The sequence below is a fragment of the Arachis hypogaea genome, chromosome 19 (genome assembly GCF_003086295.3).
Source record: "Arachis hypogaea cultivar Tifrunner chromosome 19, arahy.Tifrunner.gnm2.J5K5, whole genome shotgun sequence".
NCBI classification, from domain to species: Eukaryota; Viridiplantae; Streptophyta; class Magnoliopsida; order Fabales; family Fabaceae; genus Arachis; species Arachis hypogaea.
In genome coordinates, this window is record NC_092054.1 from 37,467,518 (window position 1) to 37,487,006 (window position 19,489).

A 19,489-nucleotide genomic window follows, 5' to 3' on the forward strand; every position below is an offset into this window, starting at 1 on the left:
CATCAGAGAGTGCTGGTGCTAAGCTGCACCAGTAAACCGTAAACCCGGTTAAACCGATTTTCTGTTTTTAACTAAAACTGAGCAGGTAACCTTATAATATTATTCTAGAATTTTCTAATACTAATATAATGATAATATTATACTATTATCTCTCTCCTCTCATGAATCGAGTCCAGTTCGTCAAACAGAGACTATTTACGAAAATCAGAATCAAAACTGCCAACCGATACGGTTCAAAAACTAGGTTCTTCGTGACCGCGTTATTGAGCTTGCCACGGAAAAGGTTCTAGCTTAAGGATGACATAATGACAATGAGGATTGAGATACTTGTTGATATAGAAGAGGTGTTTCCTTTACTGATCTTCTGGCAAAATCCGTGCCTTCGGAAAAGATCTCGCATACTCGAAAATCAGGGTTGTTACATTCTACCCTCCTAAAAGAAAATTTTGCCCTCAAAATTTCAGCCGCATGCAAGAATCCATCTTCAAGCAGTCTATTTCCTTCAAGCCATCCTGACGAAGATATCAGTTCATTCCTTACAGCATCTAAATATCACATAGCCATGGCCATGGAGATCATAATAGCTATAAAAATAGTTGTGCCTCTCACGAATTTGTCGTTCGGAACTCGATTAAACCATACCTATTCACAGTCATTGAGGTCTTATCCGCACCAAACAATCAATATTAAGGTGATCAGTCTTAATATCTCAAGTTAAGTACGAATATTCCCAAAATGAGCACTCATAGACATTCATGCCAAATGTATCTTAAAGGTACCCTAACGGCATGAGACACACAAGCAGAGTATGCAACGAAGCATAGTCAGTCCACTCCCCAGGCTCTACTGGGAACGAACTGCTCTGATACCAAATTATAACGACCCAATTTCTGGTACGTCATGATCATACTAGAAACAGAGTGCTACCAACTTGTCTACCTAATTATTATCTATTATTTATTATATGAGCCTGATTCGTTGTTAAAAGCGTAGTTATTTTACGAGGTACTTTTTTTTCTTTTTTAAAAACGTTTGGATTAAAAACAGAATCATTTATATTCAATCCACAAATAGTAACAGATAAAACATTTATAAACCACCATACATAAATATATCACAAGCAGTTGATATCATTCTGTGATCCATCCTTTATTAGAGTATAGACCTTTAGTTAGAACACCCCTAGATATAGCTAAATAATATCTATATACATATTTATACATACAACATCCCAGGTCCTGACCTGTTCAAGAGGTACCTAAGCTGGCGCCCAGGCTATCCTAGACTCTATACTCGCCTAGTTCCTCTAAACTACTAAAGCGAGGGAAAGTATGTTCTAGGTCTTCAAAACTCAAGTCAGGTGGAACGTCACCAAAAGGTAGAACATCATCTGCTACTCCTCTGCACGATCAGACATTGCCATAGGACGTCTCTCTGGTACCTTATCAAGTAGCCACACAACAGGAGTCTCGTACACATTATTTAAGTTAAAGTTCGCATACAAACGGGATACAAACGTTGGGTGGTCTCATAGTATATACATGTAAACAGAGAACGATATTCACCCTAGACTCAGAAGACTATCTAGAGTGGAATCCTCTTTGCAGAACCATCATCAACGAACTACGGTAAGGTACTCATTCTTCCATCTGAAGGGGGAAGGGAGAGAGAAGGGGTAAGAACTGGGGAGTTCTTAGTAGGGTCGGGGTTATTAGTTAAGTTCATTAATTTCGTATTGTTTAGCAGACGAATAGCAAAACACCGAGAAGTAGTGAACAGAAGATATAGATAAATAGAGAAAATAGAAAAAACAGAAAGCAGAACGCAAACAAAAGAATATAAGAAAATAAAACACAAATACAAGGAATAGAATACAAACAAATAGAGCATACATTCATTAAATATTCATAACAGAGGAAATGCACAACCAAGTATGATGTATGTCTGTCCTATGCAGGCCATGAGCTCACGTGTCGATTTACACCCTGCAGCCCGACATTACCTAAGAACCAGTCTTAGATATGGTTTTCCTTTGTGTCCTTAGTGCATACGTGTCGGTGGTAAGAATACCACTCCTTCGTGACTACCAGCAGTCGGCGCAAAGCTCGACCCCATAATATACGCACAAGGGGAAACAGTGATCCTCAGTTCGTGGGCGTCCCCGAGATCAATTCACAAACAAAACAATGATCCTCAGTTCGTGGGTTTCCCTGAGATCAACATACAACAACAAACACGATCCTCAGTTTGTGGGCTATACCCGAGATCAATACTCAACAATACAGTAATCTTCAGTTCGTGGGTTATACCCGAGATCAATACTCAACAGTTCGTGGGTTATTCCCGTAATCAATGATTATCAGTTCGTGGGTTATTCCCGACATTACCCTGCAACCTCTGTTTGGATAAGGCTTTCCTGTTGGCAATATCCACTGCAAGCAACCTTTGTCTTACAGGGTGGAACTTATTAGCCGATATACGCCCAACACACTCACTGTAAGCAACCTCTGTCTTACAGGAGCACACTGATCTCGATACCTCTGTAAGCAACCTCTGTCTTACAGCAAAGCATTATAGCAAGGTATCCCAGGAAATCATTCTCAGTGGTCGTACTACCATCCATCTGACTGCCACAATGTAGCAGATGAACACATAGATATCTCTGGGGTTGCCTTAACGCAACAAATGACCTTTCAATAGGCCCTTTACTTGTTCTCTATTCTCTTTATCAAATTACTCTTTTTTTCTTATATCTCTTTACTCTGTTCTGATTTCTCTTTTCTCTGTATCTCTTTACTTTTCTCTAATTACTCTTTCCTCTGTATCTGTATTACTCTTTTTCTCTTTTTCTCTTTACTTTACTCTGATTACTATGTTCTCTGTGTTTCTTTGCTTAACAAATGTATTTAAAGCTTATGTAAATTTCGGTATGAATAGTTAGTCTGTCCCAAGTATAGGTTCATTAAGTCTATACTGAAACAGTTTAACTTTTCATATAATACCTAACCCTATTCGCAATTCCAGGACTAACTATGTTGCCCTAGTTCGTTCACTAATCTCTGTTTGTTTTCTGTCCTTAAAACTTTACGGACTTTTTCTCCGATTTTCATCTCTTCTTTAACTTTTTATCTTTCCTTTATCTTTGCCTCACTAATATGTTATTACCACTCCCTAAGTGTTTTATGAAGGTAGTTATGAGATTCTGAGCTTAAAGTTGTCTTTCTAAAGCTTTTACAGAAAACTGCCTTTTTCGTATTATTTTATTATTTTTATTAAAATAATATTTTTAATTAAATATTATTATTTAATATTTTATTAATTTTTATTATTTTATTATTAAATTTTCGAAAATTAACTTACTTTTACTTTTAACCTTTAAAATTCACTTTTTACCACCCGTAACTTTTAATACTTCTACTTTTACCACCCTAACTTTCAGAAATGACCAAATAACCCCCCAAACACCAAAATATTTACTTCCTTGCCCTTTTATGGATCAAAAAGGTGTTCTTCATTGTTCTTCATCACACTCAAAGTGTTCTTCATGTTCTTCATAAATTCTTCAGATTCTTTCTCTGTTTTTACCCGTTTTTCAGTCTTTTCAGCAACCGATTTTTACTATAATTCAAAATAAAATTGCAGCCACTAAAACCACATCTATTCTACATGATTTCAACATAAATTGAACCTAAATTTAAGCTTAGGGTTTCGTTTTTTCAGCTGCCCAAGAACATGAACTTTAAAGCTTGAATTTCATCAAATTTCATCAAAATTTCACCAAATTTTCACCAAGAATCAATCATATATGCAACCAATTTTTAGCACAGCCAAATAATACAACATTCACACAACTCAAACACAAATAATCAAGATTAATTTTGTGACACCCTACCTTGATTTGCTGCTCCAAATCCGGTTACTCTTTGAAGTGTTCTTAAAGCACTTTTTCCTCCTAAAACACATCAAGAACAACTTTAAAACTCTAAACCATCAACTAAACGAACTTCAGCATCATCTTAGGAAGGTTATCCTCACCTTAAATGTGCCGGAAATCAAAGATCTTTGAACCATAAGTCAAGCTAAGCAAGAGATCTAAGGAAGAACATCAAGAAAACACATGTTTAAGCATGTTTCTTTGAAAACCGAATTGAAAGGGGAAAGGAACAGCCATCTCACCTTACTTACAGCCTTGATAAGTTACATGGTTATGTAGAGGAAGAAGAGAGGATCATTTTGGTGAAATCGGAATTTTGATTTGAGTTTTAGTTCAGAAGAAATCAAGCTTTGAAGATTAAGTGTTCATGAAAGTTTCTCTCTTTTCTCTCTTGTTATTTTCGGCCAAAATGATGAAATGAGACAGCCTTGGAGGTCTTGGGGGTGTAGGGTGAGTTGTGATTGGTTGGCTTGGAGGTGGGTTAAAATAATATTAAAATATCTCAGGTGTATAACTACTAAAACTAGATGTATCAGAATACTTGTAAAAACATCTCTAAAAATTATTTTCTGAGCTACTAGCATAAATGACACTAGTAACATATTTATTATGAGAATAAAACATGTATAATGAGGCCTTAGCATTGCTAAAGTCATCAGAGAGTGCTGGTGCTAAGCTGCACCAGTAAACCGTAAACCCGGTTAAACCGATTTTCTGTTTTTAACTAAAACTGACCAGGTAACCTTATAATATTATTCAAGCATTTTCTAATACTAATATAATGATAATATTATACTATTATCTCTCTCCTCTCATGAATTGAGTCCGGTTCGTCAAACAGAGACTATTTACAAAAATCGGAATCAAAACTGCCAACCGATACGGTTCAAAAACTAGGTTCTTCGTAACTGTGTTATTGAGCTTGCCACAGAAAAGGTTCTAGCTTAAGGATGACATAATGACAATGAGGATTGAGATACTTGTTGATATAGAAGAGGTGTTCCCTTTACTGATCTTCTGACGAAATACGTGCCTTCGGAAAAGATCTCGCATACTCGAAAATCAGGGTTGTTACAGGGTCATGTCGGGAGCTTTGAAATTCTTTGGAACCTTAGCTTTCATGATTTCTTTGGTGAAGGGATTTTGTTCTTTGTGGGAGTTGTCATCGTGACTGGGTTGGATGGCTTTGCTTTTTAGGTCGGCTTCGAGTTTGAGGAGCTTGTCCTCTAACTCTCGGCGTCGCCTGGTTTCTCTCCGGAGGTTTCTCTCGGCTTCGCGTTGGTGTTCAGCTTCTTTTTCGAGCTGTTTGAGGCGATCTTGTTGAGCTTGAAGGGCTTCTAAGATTTCTGTATTTGGAGGATGCTTGTCTCAGTTTGGTTGAGGAGTATCCTTAGGTGTGATGTCCGTGTTTTTGTGTGGTGTTCTGTCTTCTAGATCAGAGTTGTGGTCGTTGTCATGGTTGTCCGCCATGATGATGGGATGACTTTCAGGTTCCCCGGCAACGGCGCCAATGTTCCGAGGGTTACCTGAAACTGTAGGTCGATCTCGGGCGAGATCTTCTGTACTGGTCGGAGCTGACGTGTCCGACTTGTGGATGGTGGCCGGAGCTGCCGTGCTCGACTTGTTGGACTGGGTGATGTTGCTAATCTGTCGTCACCGGAGGGTAGTGGTACCTGCAAGAGACTCCGATGCTTAAGTTAGCACGGGTTTTAAGCAGGTTTTTTAGTAGAATCAGAGTATGAGTTATACATGGGTGCTCTAGTGTATTTATAGTAGTTTGGAGTGACCTTTTGGAGATAAGATAGTTATCTTATCTTATCTTTGAGTGAAGTCATCTTATCTTTATCTTTTAGGGAGCCGCCTTATCTTTCTAAGCTTTGACCACCTTTAGATTTGGGATGTGCTCCTTTACTGGGCTCGCTTTGGGCTCCCGTGTCGATTTGGTCGACCTCTTTGAGATGAGGTCGGGGAATCCAGACCTGAAGAGGTCGGTTGACTTGCGTTTAACCAGCCCGGGTCATACAGCTCGACCCAGGGCATGAACAAGATCCTAATTGATTTTGTTTCAAATTGAGTTATGATATGATTTATAAATTTGAAGGATTTAGATTTAGAATTTTAAGAGATGAATTAAATTTGAATTGAGATTCAAATTTAAAACCAGTAAAAAATCTCATACTATATATATGTATGCTAAGAGTAGAGGAATGTGATGGAAAAGAGAATAACAAGAGTTTTATTCATTTGCCTCTACATACATAAACGTATGTGAGCCTGATTCTTGGAGAAGAATTTTATGGCGTGCAAAGAGTTGCAAGAGGTTTTTCAATTTAAATCAGATGTCCATTAGTCAAAGAGTTGACAACAAAGATTGGTCTCAGTGTGGATACGCATAACGCATTCGTACCATCGAGAAAGTGATTTTTATTAGTGTACACAGGTATTTAGATCTGATCTATATATTACATTATTGGAATGAAATTTAAGTACAAAATAAATTTTTAGGATTATTTTCTTTTCTTCTGATACGTGTTATGAACACATGGTAATCCTTCGTTCACGTGACGAGGTAGGGGCACTGGAGACACAAGGCATTGCAATGGACGGGTGGAGAAAGATATCAAAGACGCGAAAAATGGTAGAAGATCAAGAAAAAGAATACAAAAATACGTAAGCGAGTAATTTGTAATTTAAGGTTATATGACTCAAATATATACAAAACTGAATATTTTAATTTCAAAATCAAAATTTTTAAAATTATTCAAATTAATTTATCTTAAAATTGGTTCTCTGTACTTTTCTTAAAAAAAAAAAAAACATTAAAAATTGCATTTCGCTACGTCAAAGCTGCAAACCATATCAACAGGAATTTAGTGTAAAATATCATCAAGGAAGGCGATATTTTCTTGTTTTGCTTAGTGTGCTAAACATTCTAGCCTCTGCATGTCAAGCATGTGTTACATTTGACTTCGGCTCAAAAAAGTTAAATAAAAAAAAAGAAAAGAAAAAAAGAAGCACGTGTTATATTTGGATGGGTTGAAACTTGAAAAGCTTTATGATATATCAGCAGTGGAAGCAAGTGCACTGGAGAAAAAGACCAATATGGAATTATGGCTATTTTCCCAGCTTTCAAATAAAATATTAAATAACAGTGTTTGAAAGCTCCTTCTTGATATTGACCTTCCCTTTATGTATATCGGCTATGGTCTACGACTCTTGTTTTATTCCCACAGTGGACAGCCCCACATGTATAACAAGTTGTATGTTCAAATTTGCCAGCGTCTCAAGAAAGCAACAAGCTAGCCTCCACCTCCCTCTTAGATTGAACCAAAATTATAATATAATAATAATCAATAAACCTTTCTTCTGTCTTCTTAAATTCCCATTTTCCTCTCATATATATACCCTTTCGTGTTCCACTAAAAATACCAATATTAATATCAGTTGTTACTATTTCTGAAACCCTCCTATGGGAATGTCTTTAACAAACTTCGATTCTTTGCCTGAGGAATGTGTCTCTACAATCCTGTCCTTCACTTCTCCACCTGACGCATGTAGATTCTCAATGGTATCCACATCCCTTCGCTCTGCCTCTGACTCTGACATGCTTTGGCTTACTTTCTTGCCCTCTGATTACCGTTCCATCGTTTCGAGATCCATGACACCCCTCGCCGTTGATTTATCCTCACGTAAGAACCTCTTTTACGCCCTCTGCCGCCCCCTTCTCCTAGATGGAGGCAACACGGTATGCTTAATTACCCAAACGCACACCTTTAATTAACTTAACTCATCATTTCATCAAGCATATAAAGGTGTATATATCCCCTAGCTTATTATTAAGAGTTTAGTTATTGATCTTGTCCTTGCTTAATTAATCTTCCTTGATGTATAATTCGTTCAGCTTTCGACCCTCAAGTAAATATATGTGAATTGTTTATTTTTCTTAATTTAAAAACGGTAAAAACTCACATGAAGTTGTTAATTTGACATATTTGACTACCTTGTTATTTTACGATCTCAATTAACAATCACATAAAAACAAATTTCTAAGTGCATGTGAGCTTTCACCTTTAAAAACATATCTATTTGCTATTTTTAGAATCCTTTTATAGTAGGATGAATTCGTTTTTTCTGTATGGTCGGTTAGAACAATTTATTGTAATAATAAAAATGATTCATGCGTTCATAATCGATTTATAACATTATACGGAATCATTTAATTTTCAGTTCGACCTTGCGGTTGCTTATAGGCGAGTTATAACATACAAATTAGTTCTCCAATTACTTAATTTCAGAAAATAATTTCTTATTTTTCTATTATATACATGTAGAGCTTCAAATTGGATAAGTTTTCGGGTAAGAAATCTTATATCTTATCTGCAAGGGAGTTATCCATAGAATGGGGCACTGATCCAATGTACTGGAGCTGGAGACCAATGGCTGAATCAAGGTAATTAATTAGTTAATCAATTAATCTTTAATTAGCTTTAATTAAGTCCTGCCTTTTAACTTAAGCAAGTACAACTAATTAACTACAATTATCTATGCCCGAAGTAATTGTCATTTTCTAAAGTATTATATTACGAAGAATGCTAGAAGCCAACAATTTTTGTGATTTATAGCCATCAAGTAGTTATCAATAATGATTTTAATGGTGTGAGATTTCATCTAATGATGTGGGATTACTCACTTTTCTTTTGCTGGTTACATGCTGGTCATAATTTAGACTTTTCCTTATATTATAGTATCTAACTAGGAGTTATTTATTTAAAACATTTTGAAGATTCAAAGAGGTGGCTGAGCTAAGAACAGTGAGTTGGTTAGAGATTGAAGGCAAAATCAACACCAAGAATCTAACACAAAACACGTTATATGGAGCATATCTAATCATGAGGGTCTCACACCGTGGATATGGCCTTGATTCTGTGCCTTGTGAAGTAACAATTATAGTTGCAAACAGGGTAATTAAGAGTGGGAAAGCGTATCTGTGGCATAAGGATGAGAAGAAGGGCATTAAGGAGAATTCGCTTGATGGAGTTCCTGTTCCTTCAAGAAGAGAAGATGACAATGGGTGGATGGAGATTGAGATTGGTGAATTCTTTAGCTGTGAAAGGGATGAAGAGGTCAAGATGAGTGTCATGGACATTGGTTACCACTTGAAGGGAGGGCTTATCATTGAAGGCATTGAAGTAAGACCAAAATAAGTTTGTGAAAGGCTTCTATATTGTGAAATCTTTTTCTTCGGTCACGTTTTAAGATATTTACGTGGCGTTTATTTTAATATTCCAAAACTTTTTATCTAATTCTTAAATTATATTTTGTATTTATTAATATCTAAATATTAGGCATGCAAACCTTATTAAGAAGAAAAATAATTGTTAGATCATCGAGTTAACTCTTAAATTTGGTGGGTTTACAAATTTATATTAACGTGAGTAAAATAGGTCGAATTTGACAGACTAACTTGTTAAATTTGCCAAAAAAAATAAAATGAATCGAATTAAGATTTTAATCTTGCAAAAGTCACACAATTTTGGTAGGCCAGCACACTGGACTAACTTTTTATTTATTTATTTTGTTACAAAAGAGAGTGAATAAAAATGTAAGGATATTTATTCAAAAGTTAAAAATTAAAATTTCTAATCATAACTAAATTTTGTTGGTCTAATAGTTAATTTACTAGTTCATTTAAATAAGTGTTGGGATTCAAATTCCGTCTTGTGCATGCAGCAACCGATTGGTTAGCAAAAAACCTTTAAATAGAGCTCCGATCCACAATGGATTAGTCATTGACCTGCCGAATTAGGAGTGCCATAAAAAAATTTATAATCATATATATTTTATTTGAGCTTAAGATGTAAATGTTACCTTGTTATTAGACATGTGTATTTTGATTTGGTTAGATAATTTTTGGTAGAGTAGTGGTGAAAGAAATAGAAGATTGAGAATGAAGTAGGAGTGTATATGGTCCGATCAGATACGAAAATTCAGTCTAAACCCAAAGAATTTTGGTGAATTTCAGCCTAGTTTCAAAATGGCCCGGTCAGATATAGGGAAAAACAATTTTACCTGTTGATGTCTATCAACCGAGCCTGGGTCAAAGCTCGATTCTCCCAATCCGGCCAATTGAGGGAGAAAATCAATTCAAACCTGACCTACAATACCAATTATTCCTCTTCTTCATGCAATCTCTAGGATACATTCTCTCAAGTCTTAGTTTAGTCCCCAACCTCAAACCATTTCATTCCTCTTCTTCGAATTTGGCTGCCACCTCCTTACTCACCACCACTAACTTCTTCCATCTTTTATTCTTCTTTTCTATCTTGCTTTGCTAACCGAGTTATTATTCTACTTCGCATAGTTGCCACTGTTATACTGCTTCGTCTTGCCGCTACCTTTGGCCTGCTTCATCATGCCTCTGTTCATTGCCACCGTGCTTTCTGTCTACTTTGTTGCCACTGTTGTCGCCTTTGTTCTGCATCTTTATTCGTCTAGCTCGTATCATTTTAGATCGAGTGTTTTTAGAGCTCGCTCCTCCCCCTTTGTAAAATTTTTTGTTTATTTCTTTTATATGAATAGTTGTTGATTATGTTAGAGATTATCTACATGACAAAATCGAAGGAATTTAATATGTGTGAGCTGATGAGGATATTGTTTGATCTATTATGTTGTTATTTATTTTTTTTATCATCTCCTCTTTTAAATTGAGTTTAAATTTGATGTTGACCCAATATGAAATTGATCTGAATCATTAAAATTTTATCGGATTTAAAATTAAATAAGAATTTATAAAACATACTCAGACATAATTTAAGGACGAATCTGAACCAAGTCAAATTCGACTTTACCTAAATCATGAATATCTATCTGAACTCCGCTACGTAGACAATGAGAAATCTTAACAATGTGTACAATGGGCTAGTTTACTGGCCCACGGTGGATTAAAAAAAGAAACACCCCTAAACTCTAGTAACAAAAAACTTTTACCCCCAACTTCAAATTTAAACCATCTCTTACTCACTACCAAACCCTAACAGCGCCTGACTCCCTCAACAGCCCCAATAGCGGTGTGACCACCCCTCTAGCAACCTTAGCAGCGCCGTCATCCACCCTCCAGCATCCCCAACAGCGCCGTGACTCCCCCAATTGAAATAACCATACGGTTACATATTGTAACATCCTAATTACCCTAAGCCTTACCTCGCGTCGTAAAGTAAATGTTAATCAAAGGTTACGACAATTCTAAAGCTTATATATATATATATATATATATATAAAGAAATAATAATGCTAGAAGCCCGATGAAGAATTAAGCTAAAAAACAGAGTTTGAAAAGCGCAAAACGTTCACCCAAAGCTACAAACTTAAAGCACAAGGTATAGATATAATATAACAAAATATAAGAGGGTAATAGTATAAAGATCTAGTCGCAGCTCACGTAGTTTAAGCCGGCTAGCTATATACAGACAATACAGAGCTTTTGAAAGTAAAACAGCTTATACAATAATTCTCTCAAAGTAAGCCTCTAAGGCATAGATAAATATAAAAGTGAGAGATCTAATCAAAAGAAATCAAAAGACTTCAAAACATGGCAAGGATCCTCCGCTCTGTCACCATTAAAGCAACTCACCGAGGTGGATTGCGATCTGCATCTGAAAAACAACAACAGAGTATGGAATGAGAACCGGAGGTTTTCAGTATCGTAACAATGCCCAGTGATGTAAGATATAAGACTCTCAGATGCCAGAGGCAATCCTAGAGCTTCATATCCATTATGAGATTTCATACTTAAAACATAAGTACATTTAAAACCATATCTTTAAAACCACAATGAAAAAGGGTAATCTAACTTAGTGGATTTCTAATCTAACAATTCTCTGCTGTCCCACAGCCGTCATCTGCCTAACCACCATGCGATCCCATCGCCATCGCCTTCCGAACCTCCTCAATCCCAGTAGAATACACAGATAATAACAATGCAAGTAAAGCACAAGTATAAGCATGTATATCAAGTAATACAATAAGCATTTAGGCATGTTAAACACTTAGGCAAACAATACAAGTCGGCATAGCAAACAAACAGATAGAATATGCACATGATGAATGCCTGTCGTATTTGGCTGTGATATCACATTGTCGATTCAACTGCCAACCCGACACATCTCCATGGAGATGTCGCCCTTCAGTCTCATAATGGGAACCCCCAAGATATCATGCCTGGAACACAGTCCAAGATATAGTGCCTACACACTCTAGTGATTCCGAAGGGATGCGAGCGGGATACTCTTGCCATGGACCTCACATCTCAACGTAAGCAGAGCTAACCACCGCCCTTACGCCGCCACCGCGACCTCGACAGGCGGGATCCAACCGCTGTCCCTGCCAAGCGTATAGCGTCTCAACAATATCACTATAAAACAGTAATTCAGTGATTTTCAGAAATTATTTTTCAGTATTCAGTCCACTCCGAGTCCTAGACTCGTCTCATGCATCATCAAGTCCACAAATCCACAATTTCATCATACTAATCATCTTTACAGTACTTTACCACTTCACTCAGCTAATCCACCCTCAGTACTCCAGAATCCTAAGCCTCTGTCTTATAAATTCATGTAAACTTTAAGTCACTAATTTTTCTTTATTAGTTATTAGGACTAACTACAAGATATTACTCTTAAACTGCAATTTAAGGAAGTTTCGGAAAGTTGGAGAACCTTTGAAAATAGAGAAAAATCATGTTTAAGAAAAACAGGGGTCTCGCGTTCGCAAGCCTGGTGCACGAAATTGTGATCATCAATGGCGCCAACAGCTTGGTACGCACAATTGTAATCTCAACTCTTTGTCACAACTCTGCACAACTAACCAGCAAGTGCACTGGGTCATCCAAGTAATAAATCTTACGTGAGTAAGGTCGATCCCACAGAGATTGTCGGCTTGAAGCAAGCTATGGTTATCTTGTAAATCTCAGTTAGGCGAATTCAAATGGTTATGGAGTTTAAGATAATTAAAATATGAATAAAACATAAAATAAGATAGAGATACTTATGTAATTCATTGGTGAGAATTTCAGATAAGCGTATGAAGATGCTTTGTTCCTCCTGAACTTCTGCTTTCCTATTGTCTTCATCCAATCATTCATACTCCCTTCCATGGCAAGCTTTTATGTTGGGTTTCACCGTTGTCAATGGCTACCTCCTGTCCTCTCAGTGAAAATGGTCCAAAAGCACTGTCACCGCACGGCTAATCATCTGTCGGTTCTCGATCATGTTGGAATAGGATCTATTGATCCTTTTGCGTCTGTCACTACGCCCAACACTCGCGAGTTTGAAGCTCGTCACAGTCATCCCTTCCCAGATCCTACTCGGAATACCACAGACAAAGTTTAGACTTTCCGGATCTCAAGAATGGCTGCCAATAATTCTAGCCTATACCACGAAGGTTCTAATCTTAGATTAGAAACCCAAGAGAATATACTCCAGCTGTCGTCCAATGACTATGTTGAACATCATGTAGATCGCTTTGTGGTTGTCAGGCACGCGACCTTCGCTAAGCGAGTAACGAAGATTGGGTGATTGTCACGGGTCACCCCTTCATTCTGACATAACTGAATTAAGTACGAGAGTATATCTTGGAGAAGAAATAGGCGTGAATTGAATAGAAAAACAATAGTACTTTGCATTGATTCATGATGAACAGCAGAGCTCCACACCTTAATCTATGGGGGTGTAGAAACTCCACCGTTGAAGATACATAAGAACAAAAGGTCTAGGCATGGCCATGAGGCCAGCCTCCCAAAAGCGTCTAAGATAGCATAAGGCTAATCAAAGATTAAAAGTATGAAAATACAATAGCAAAAGGTCCTATTTATAGAAAACTAGTAGCCTAGGGTTACAGAAATAAGTAATTAATGCAGAGATATTCTTCCGGGCCCACTTGGTGTGTGCTTGGGTTGAGCATTGAAGCTTTCACATGTAGAGACTTTTCTTGGAGTTAAACGCCAGCTTTTGTGCTAGTTTGGGCATTTAACTCCAGCTTTTATGCCAGTTCTGGCGTTTTGACGCCAGAATTTTTATGCTGTCTTGGTACGCCGGTTTGGGCCATCAAATCTTGGGAAAAGTATCAACTATTATATATTGCTGGAAAGCCCAGAATGTCTACTTTCCAACGCAATTAAGAGCGCGCCAATTGGGCTTCTGTAGCTCTAGAAAATTCACTTCGAGTGCAGGGAGGTCAGAATCCAACAGCATCTGCAGTCTTTTTTCAGCCTCTGAATCAGATTTTTGCTCAAGTCCCTCAATTTCAGCCAGAAAATATTTGAAATCACAGAAAAACACACAAACTCATAGTAATGTCCAGAAATGTGATTTTTATTTAAAAACTAATAAAAATATAATAAAAACTAACTAAAACATACTAAAAATAATGTCAAAAAGCGTATAAATTATCCGCTCATCACAACACCAAACTTAAATTGTTGCTTGTCCCCAAGCAACTAAAAACAAAGTAGGATAGAAAGAAGATAATATACAATAAATTCTGAAAACATCTATGAAGATCAGTCTTAATTAGATGAGCGGGGCTCTTTGCTTTTTGCTTCTGAACAGTTTTGGCATCTCACTTTATCCTTTGAAGTTCAGAATGATTGGCATCTATAGGAACTCATAATTCAAATAGTGTTATTGATTCTCCTAGTTCAGTATGTTGATTCTTGAACACGGCTACTTTATGAGTCTTGGCCGTGACCCTAAGCATTTTGTTTTCCAGTATTACCACCGGATACATAAATGACACAGACACATAACTGGGTGAACCTTTTCAGATTGTGACTCAGCTTTGCTAGAGTCCCCAATTAGAGGTGTCCAGAGCTCTTAAGCACACTCTTTTGCTTTGGACTACGACTTTAACCGCTCAGTCTCAAGCTTTTCATTTGACACCTTCACGCCACAAGCACATGGTTAGGGACAGCTTGTTTTAGCCGCTTAGGCCAGGATTTTATTCCTGTGGGCCCTCCTATCCACTGATGCTCAAAGCCTTGGATCCTTTTTATTTTACCCTTGCCTTTTGGTTTAAAGGGTTATTGGCTTTTTCTGCTTGCTTTTTCTTTTTCTTTCTTTTTTCTTTTCTTCTTTTTTTTCGCCATTTTTTTCGCAAGCTTTTCACTGCTTTTTCTTGCTTCAAGAATCAATTTTATGATTTTTCAGATTATCAAATAACATTTCTCCTTTTTCATCATTCTTTCAAGAGCCAACAATTTTAACATTCATAAACAACAAATTCAAAAATATGCACTGTTCAAGCATTCATTCAGAAAAACAAAAAGTATTGCCACCACATCAAAATAATTAAACTATTTTAAAATTCAAAATTCATGTACTTCTTTTTCTTTTTCAATTAAAAACATTTTTCATTTAAGAAAGGTGATGGATTCATAGGACATTCATAGCTTTAAGGCATAGACACTAAGACACTAATGATCATGTAATAAGACACAAACATAAATAAAACATAAAGCATAATTTTCGAAAAACAGAAAAATAAGAACAAGAAAATTAAAGAATGGGTCCACCTTAGTGATGGCGGCTTGTTCTTTGGTGCACGAAATTGTGATCATCAACAATGGCGCCAAAGACTTGGAGCTCTCAAACGTGAATCACACTTTGTCACAATTCCGCACAACTAACCAGCAAGTGCACTGGGTCGTCCAAGTAATAAACCTTATGTGAGTAAGGGTCGATCCCACGGAGATTGTCGGCTTGAAGCAAGCTATGGTCATCTTGTAAATCTCAGTCAGGCGGATTCAAATGGTTATGGAGTTTAAGGTGATAAAAATAAACATAAAGTAAAGATAGAGATACTTATGTAAATCATTGGTGGATTTCAGATAAGCGTATGAAGATGCTTTGCTCCCTTGAACCTCTGCTTTCCTATTGCCTTCTTCCAATCATTCATACTCCTTTCCATGGCAAGCTTTATGTTGGGCATCACCGTTGTCAATGGCTACATCCCGTCCTCTCAGTGAAAATGGTCCTGATGCTCTGTCACAACATCGGCTAATCAGCTGTCGGTTCTCGATCATGTCAGAATAGGATCCATTGATCCTTTTGCGTCTGTCACACACCCCACAATCGCGAGTTTGAAGCTCGTCACAGTCATCCCTTCCCAGATCCTACTTGGAATACCACAGACAAGGTTTAGACTTTCCGGATCTCAGGAATGGCCGCCAATAATTCTAGCCTATACCACGAAGGTTCCAATCTTAGATCAGAAACCCAAGAGATATGCATTCAAGCCATTGCTAGTAGAACAGAGGTGGTTGTTAGGCACATGTTCATAGGTGAGAATGATGATGAGTGTCACGGATCATCACATTCATCAAGTTGAAGAACGAATGAATATCTTGGAGAAGAAATAGACTTGAGTTGAATAGAAAAATAATAGTACTTTGTTTTAATTCATGAAAAATAGCAGAGCTCCACACCTTAATCTATGGTGTGTAGAAACTCCACCGTTGAGAATACATAAGAACAAATAGTGTAAGCATGGCCGAATGGCCAGCCTCAAAGGTCTAAGGACTAAACGTCCCAAGATCATAAATACAATAGCAAAAGGTCCTATTTATAGAAAACTAGTAGCCTAGGGTTACAGAAATCAGTAATTAATGCAGAAATCTTCTTCCGGGCCCACTTGGTGTGTTCTTGGGCTGAGCATTGAAGCTTTCATGTGTAGAAACTTTTCTTGGAGTTAAACACCAACTTTTATGCCAGTTTGGGCGTTTAACTCCAGCTTTTGTGCCAGTTTTGGAGTTAAACGCCAGAATTCTTGAGCTGACTTTGAACGCCGTTTTGGGCCATCAAATCTCGGGAAAAGTATGAACTATTATATAATGCTGGAAAGCCCAGGATGTCTACTTTCCAACGCAATTGAGAGCGCGCCAATTGGGCTTCTGTAGCTCCAGAAAATCCACTTTGAGTGCAGGGAGGTCAGAGTCCAACAGCATCTGCAGTCCTTTTTCAGCCTTTGAATCAGATTTTTGCTCAGGTCCCTCAATTTCAGCCAGAAAATACCTGAAATCACAGAAAAATACACAAACTCATAGTAAAGTCCAAAAGCGTGATTTTTAAATAAAAACTAATAAAAATATAATAAAAACTAATTAAAATATACCAAAAACATACTAAAAACAATGCCAAAAAGCGTATAAATTATCCGCTCATCACAACACCAAACTTAAATTGTTGCTTGTCCTCAAGCAACTGAAAATCAAATAGGATAAAAAGAAGAGAATATACAATGAATTCCAAAAAAATCTATGAAGATCAGTATTAATTAGATGAACGGGGCTTTTAGCTTTTTGCTTCTGAACAGTTTTGGCATCTCACTTTATCCCTTGAAGTTCAGAATGATTGGCATCTATAGGAACTCAGAATCCAGATAGTGTTATTGATTCTCCTAGTTAAGTATGTTGATTCTTTAACACAGCTACTTTATGAGTCTTGGCCGTGGCCCTAAGCACTTTGTTTTCCAGTATTACCACCGGATACATAAATGCCACAGACACATAACTGGATGAACCTTTTTAGATTGTGACTCAGCTTTGCTAGAGTCCCCAATTAGAGATGTCTAGAGCTCTTAAGCACACTCTTTTTTTACTTTGGACCTCGACTTTAACCGCTCAGTCTCAAGTTTTCACTTGACACCTTCACGCCACAAGCACATGGTTAGGGACAGCTTGTTTTAGCCGCTTAGGCCAGGATTTTATTCCTGTGGGCCCTCCTATCCACTGATGCTCAAAGCCTTGGATCCTTTTTATCACCCTTGCCTTTTGGTTTAAAGGGGTATTGGCTTTTTCTGCTTGCTTTTCTTTTTCTTTCTTTTTCTTTTCTCTTTTTTTTTTTGCAAGCTTTTCACTGCTTTTTCTTGCTTCAAGAATCAATTTTATGATTTTTCAGATCATCAGATAACATTTCTCCTTTTCCTTTCATTCTTTCAAGAGCCAACAATTTTAACATTCATAAACAATCAAATTCAAAAGTATGCACTGTTCAAGCATTCATTCAGAAAGACAATAGTATTGCCGCCACATCAAAATAATTAAACTGTTTTAAAATTTGAAATTCATGCACTTCTTTTTCTTTTTCAATTGAAAACATTTTCCATTTAAGAAAGGTGATGGATTCATTTTCATAGCTTTAAGGCATAGACACTAATGATCATGTAATAAAGACACAAACATAGATAAACATAAAGCATAATTTTCAAAAAACAGGAAAATAAAGAACAAGGAAATTAAAGAACGGGTCCACCTTAGTGATGGCGGCTTGTTCTTCCTCTTGAAGATCTTATGGAGTGCTTGAGCTCCTCAATGTCTCTTCCTTGCCTTTGTTGCTCCTCTCTCATGGTTCTTTGGTCTTCTCTAATTTTATGGAGGAGGATGGAATGCTCTTGGTGCTCCACCCTTAGTTGTCCCATGTTGGAACTTAACTCTCCTAGGGAGGTGTTGATTTGCTCCCAATAGTTTTGTGGAGGAAGATGCATCCCTTGAGGCATCTCAGGGATTTCATGATGAGGAATTTCCCCATGCTCTTGATGAGGTTCTCTTGTTTTCTCCATCCTTTTCTTAGTGATGGGTTTGTCCTCATCAATGAGAATGTCTCCCTCTATGTCAATTCCAACCGAATTGCAAAGGTGACAAATGAGATGAGGGAAGGCTAACCTTGCCAAAGGAGAGGACTTGTCTACCACCTTGTAGAGTTCTTGAGATATAACCTCATGAACTTTCCCTTCCTCTCCAATCATGATGCTATGTATCATGATAGCCCGGTCTATAGTAGCTTCGGACCGGTTGCTAGTGGGAATGATTGAGCGTTGGATGAACTCCAACCATCCCCTAGCCACGGGCTTGAGGTCATGCCTTCTTAGTTGAACCGGCTTCCCTCTTGAATCTCTCTTCCATTGAGCGCCCTCTTCACATATGTCCATGAGGACTTGGTCCAACCTTTGATCAAAGTTGACCCTTCTAGTGTATGGGTGTGCATCTCCTTGCATCATGGGCAAGTTGAATGCCAACCTTATATTTTCTGGACTAAAATTCAAGTATTTCCCTCGGACCATTGTAAGCCAATTCTTGGGGTCCGGGTTCACACTTTGATCATGGTTCTTGGTGATCCATGCATTGGCATAGAACTCTTAAACCATTAAGATCCCGACTTGTTGAATGGGGTTGGTGAGAATTTCCCAACCTCTTCTTCGGATCTCATGTTGGATCTCCGGATACTCATTCTTTTTGAGTTTGAAAGGGACCTCGGGGATCACTTTCTTCTTGGCCACAACTTCATAGAAGTGGTCTTGATGCACCCTTGAGAGGAATCTCTCCATCTCCCATGACTCGGAGGTGGAAGCTTTTGCTTTTCCTTTCCTCTTTCTAGAGGTTTCTCCAGCCTTTGGTGCCATAAATGGTTATGGAAAAACAAAAAGCTTTAGCTTTTACCACACCAAACTTAGAAGGTTGCTCGTCCTCGAGCAAAAGAAGAAAGAAGAGAGTAGAAGAAATAGAAA

General features: G+C 37.5%; 1 protein-coding gene across 1 annotated transcript; it reads left to right on the plus strand.

Annotated features, from left to right (window-relative positions):
* Window positions 1–7,214: 7,214 nt before the first annotated feature.
* LOC112777056 (F-box protein PP2-B15) lies at window positions 7,215–9,320 on the plus strand. Its single transcript, XM_025821336.3, has 3 exons — window positions 7,215–7,679; window positions 8,266–8,384; window positions 8,718–9,320. Exons 1-3 carry the CDS (start codon window positions 7,404–7,406, stop codon window positions 9,136–9,138), a joined length of 816 nt encoding a protein of 271 aa, XP_025677121.1. The 5' UTR covers window positions 7,215–7,403; the 3' UTR covers window positions 9,139–9,320.
* The last annotated feature ends 10,169 nt before the right edge of the window (window positions 9,321–19,489 follow it).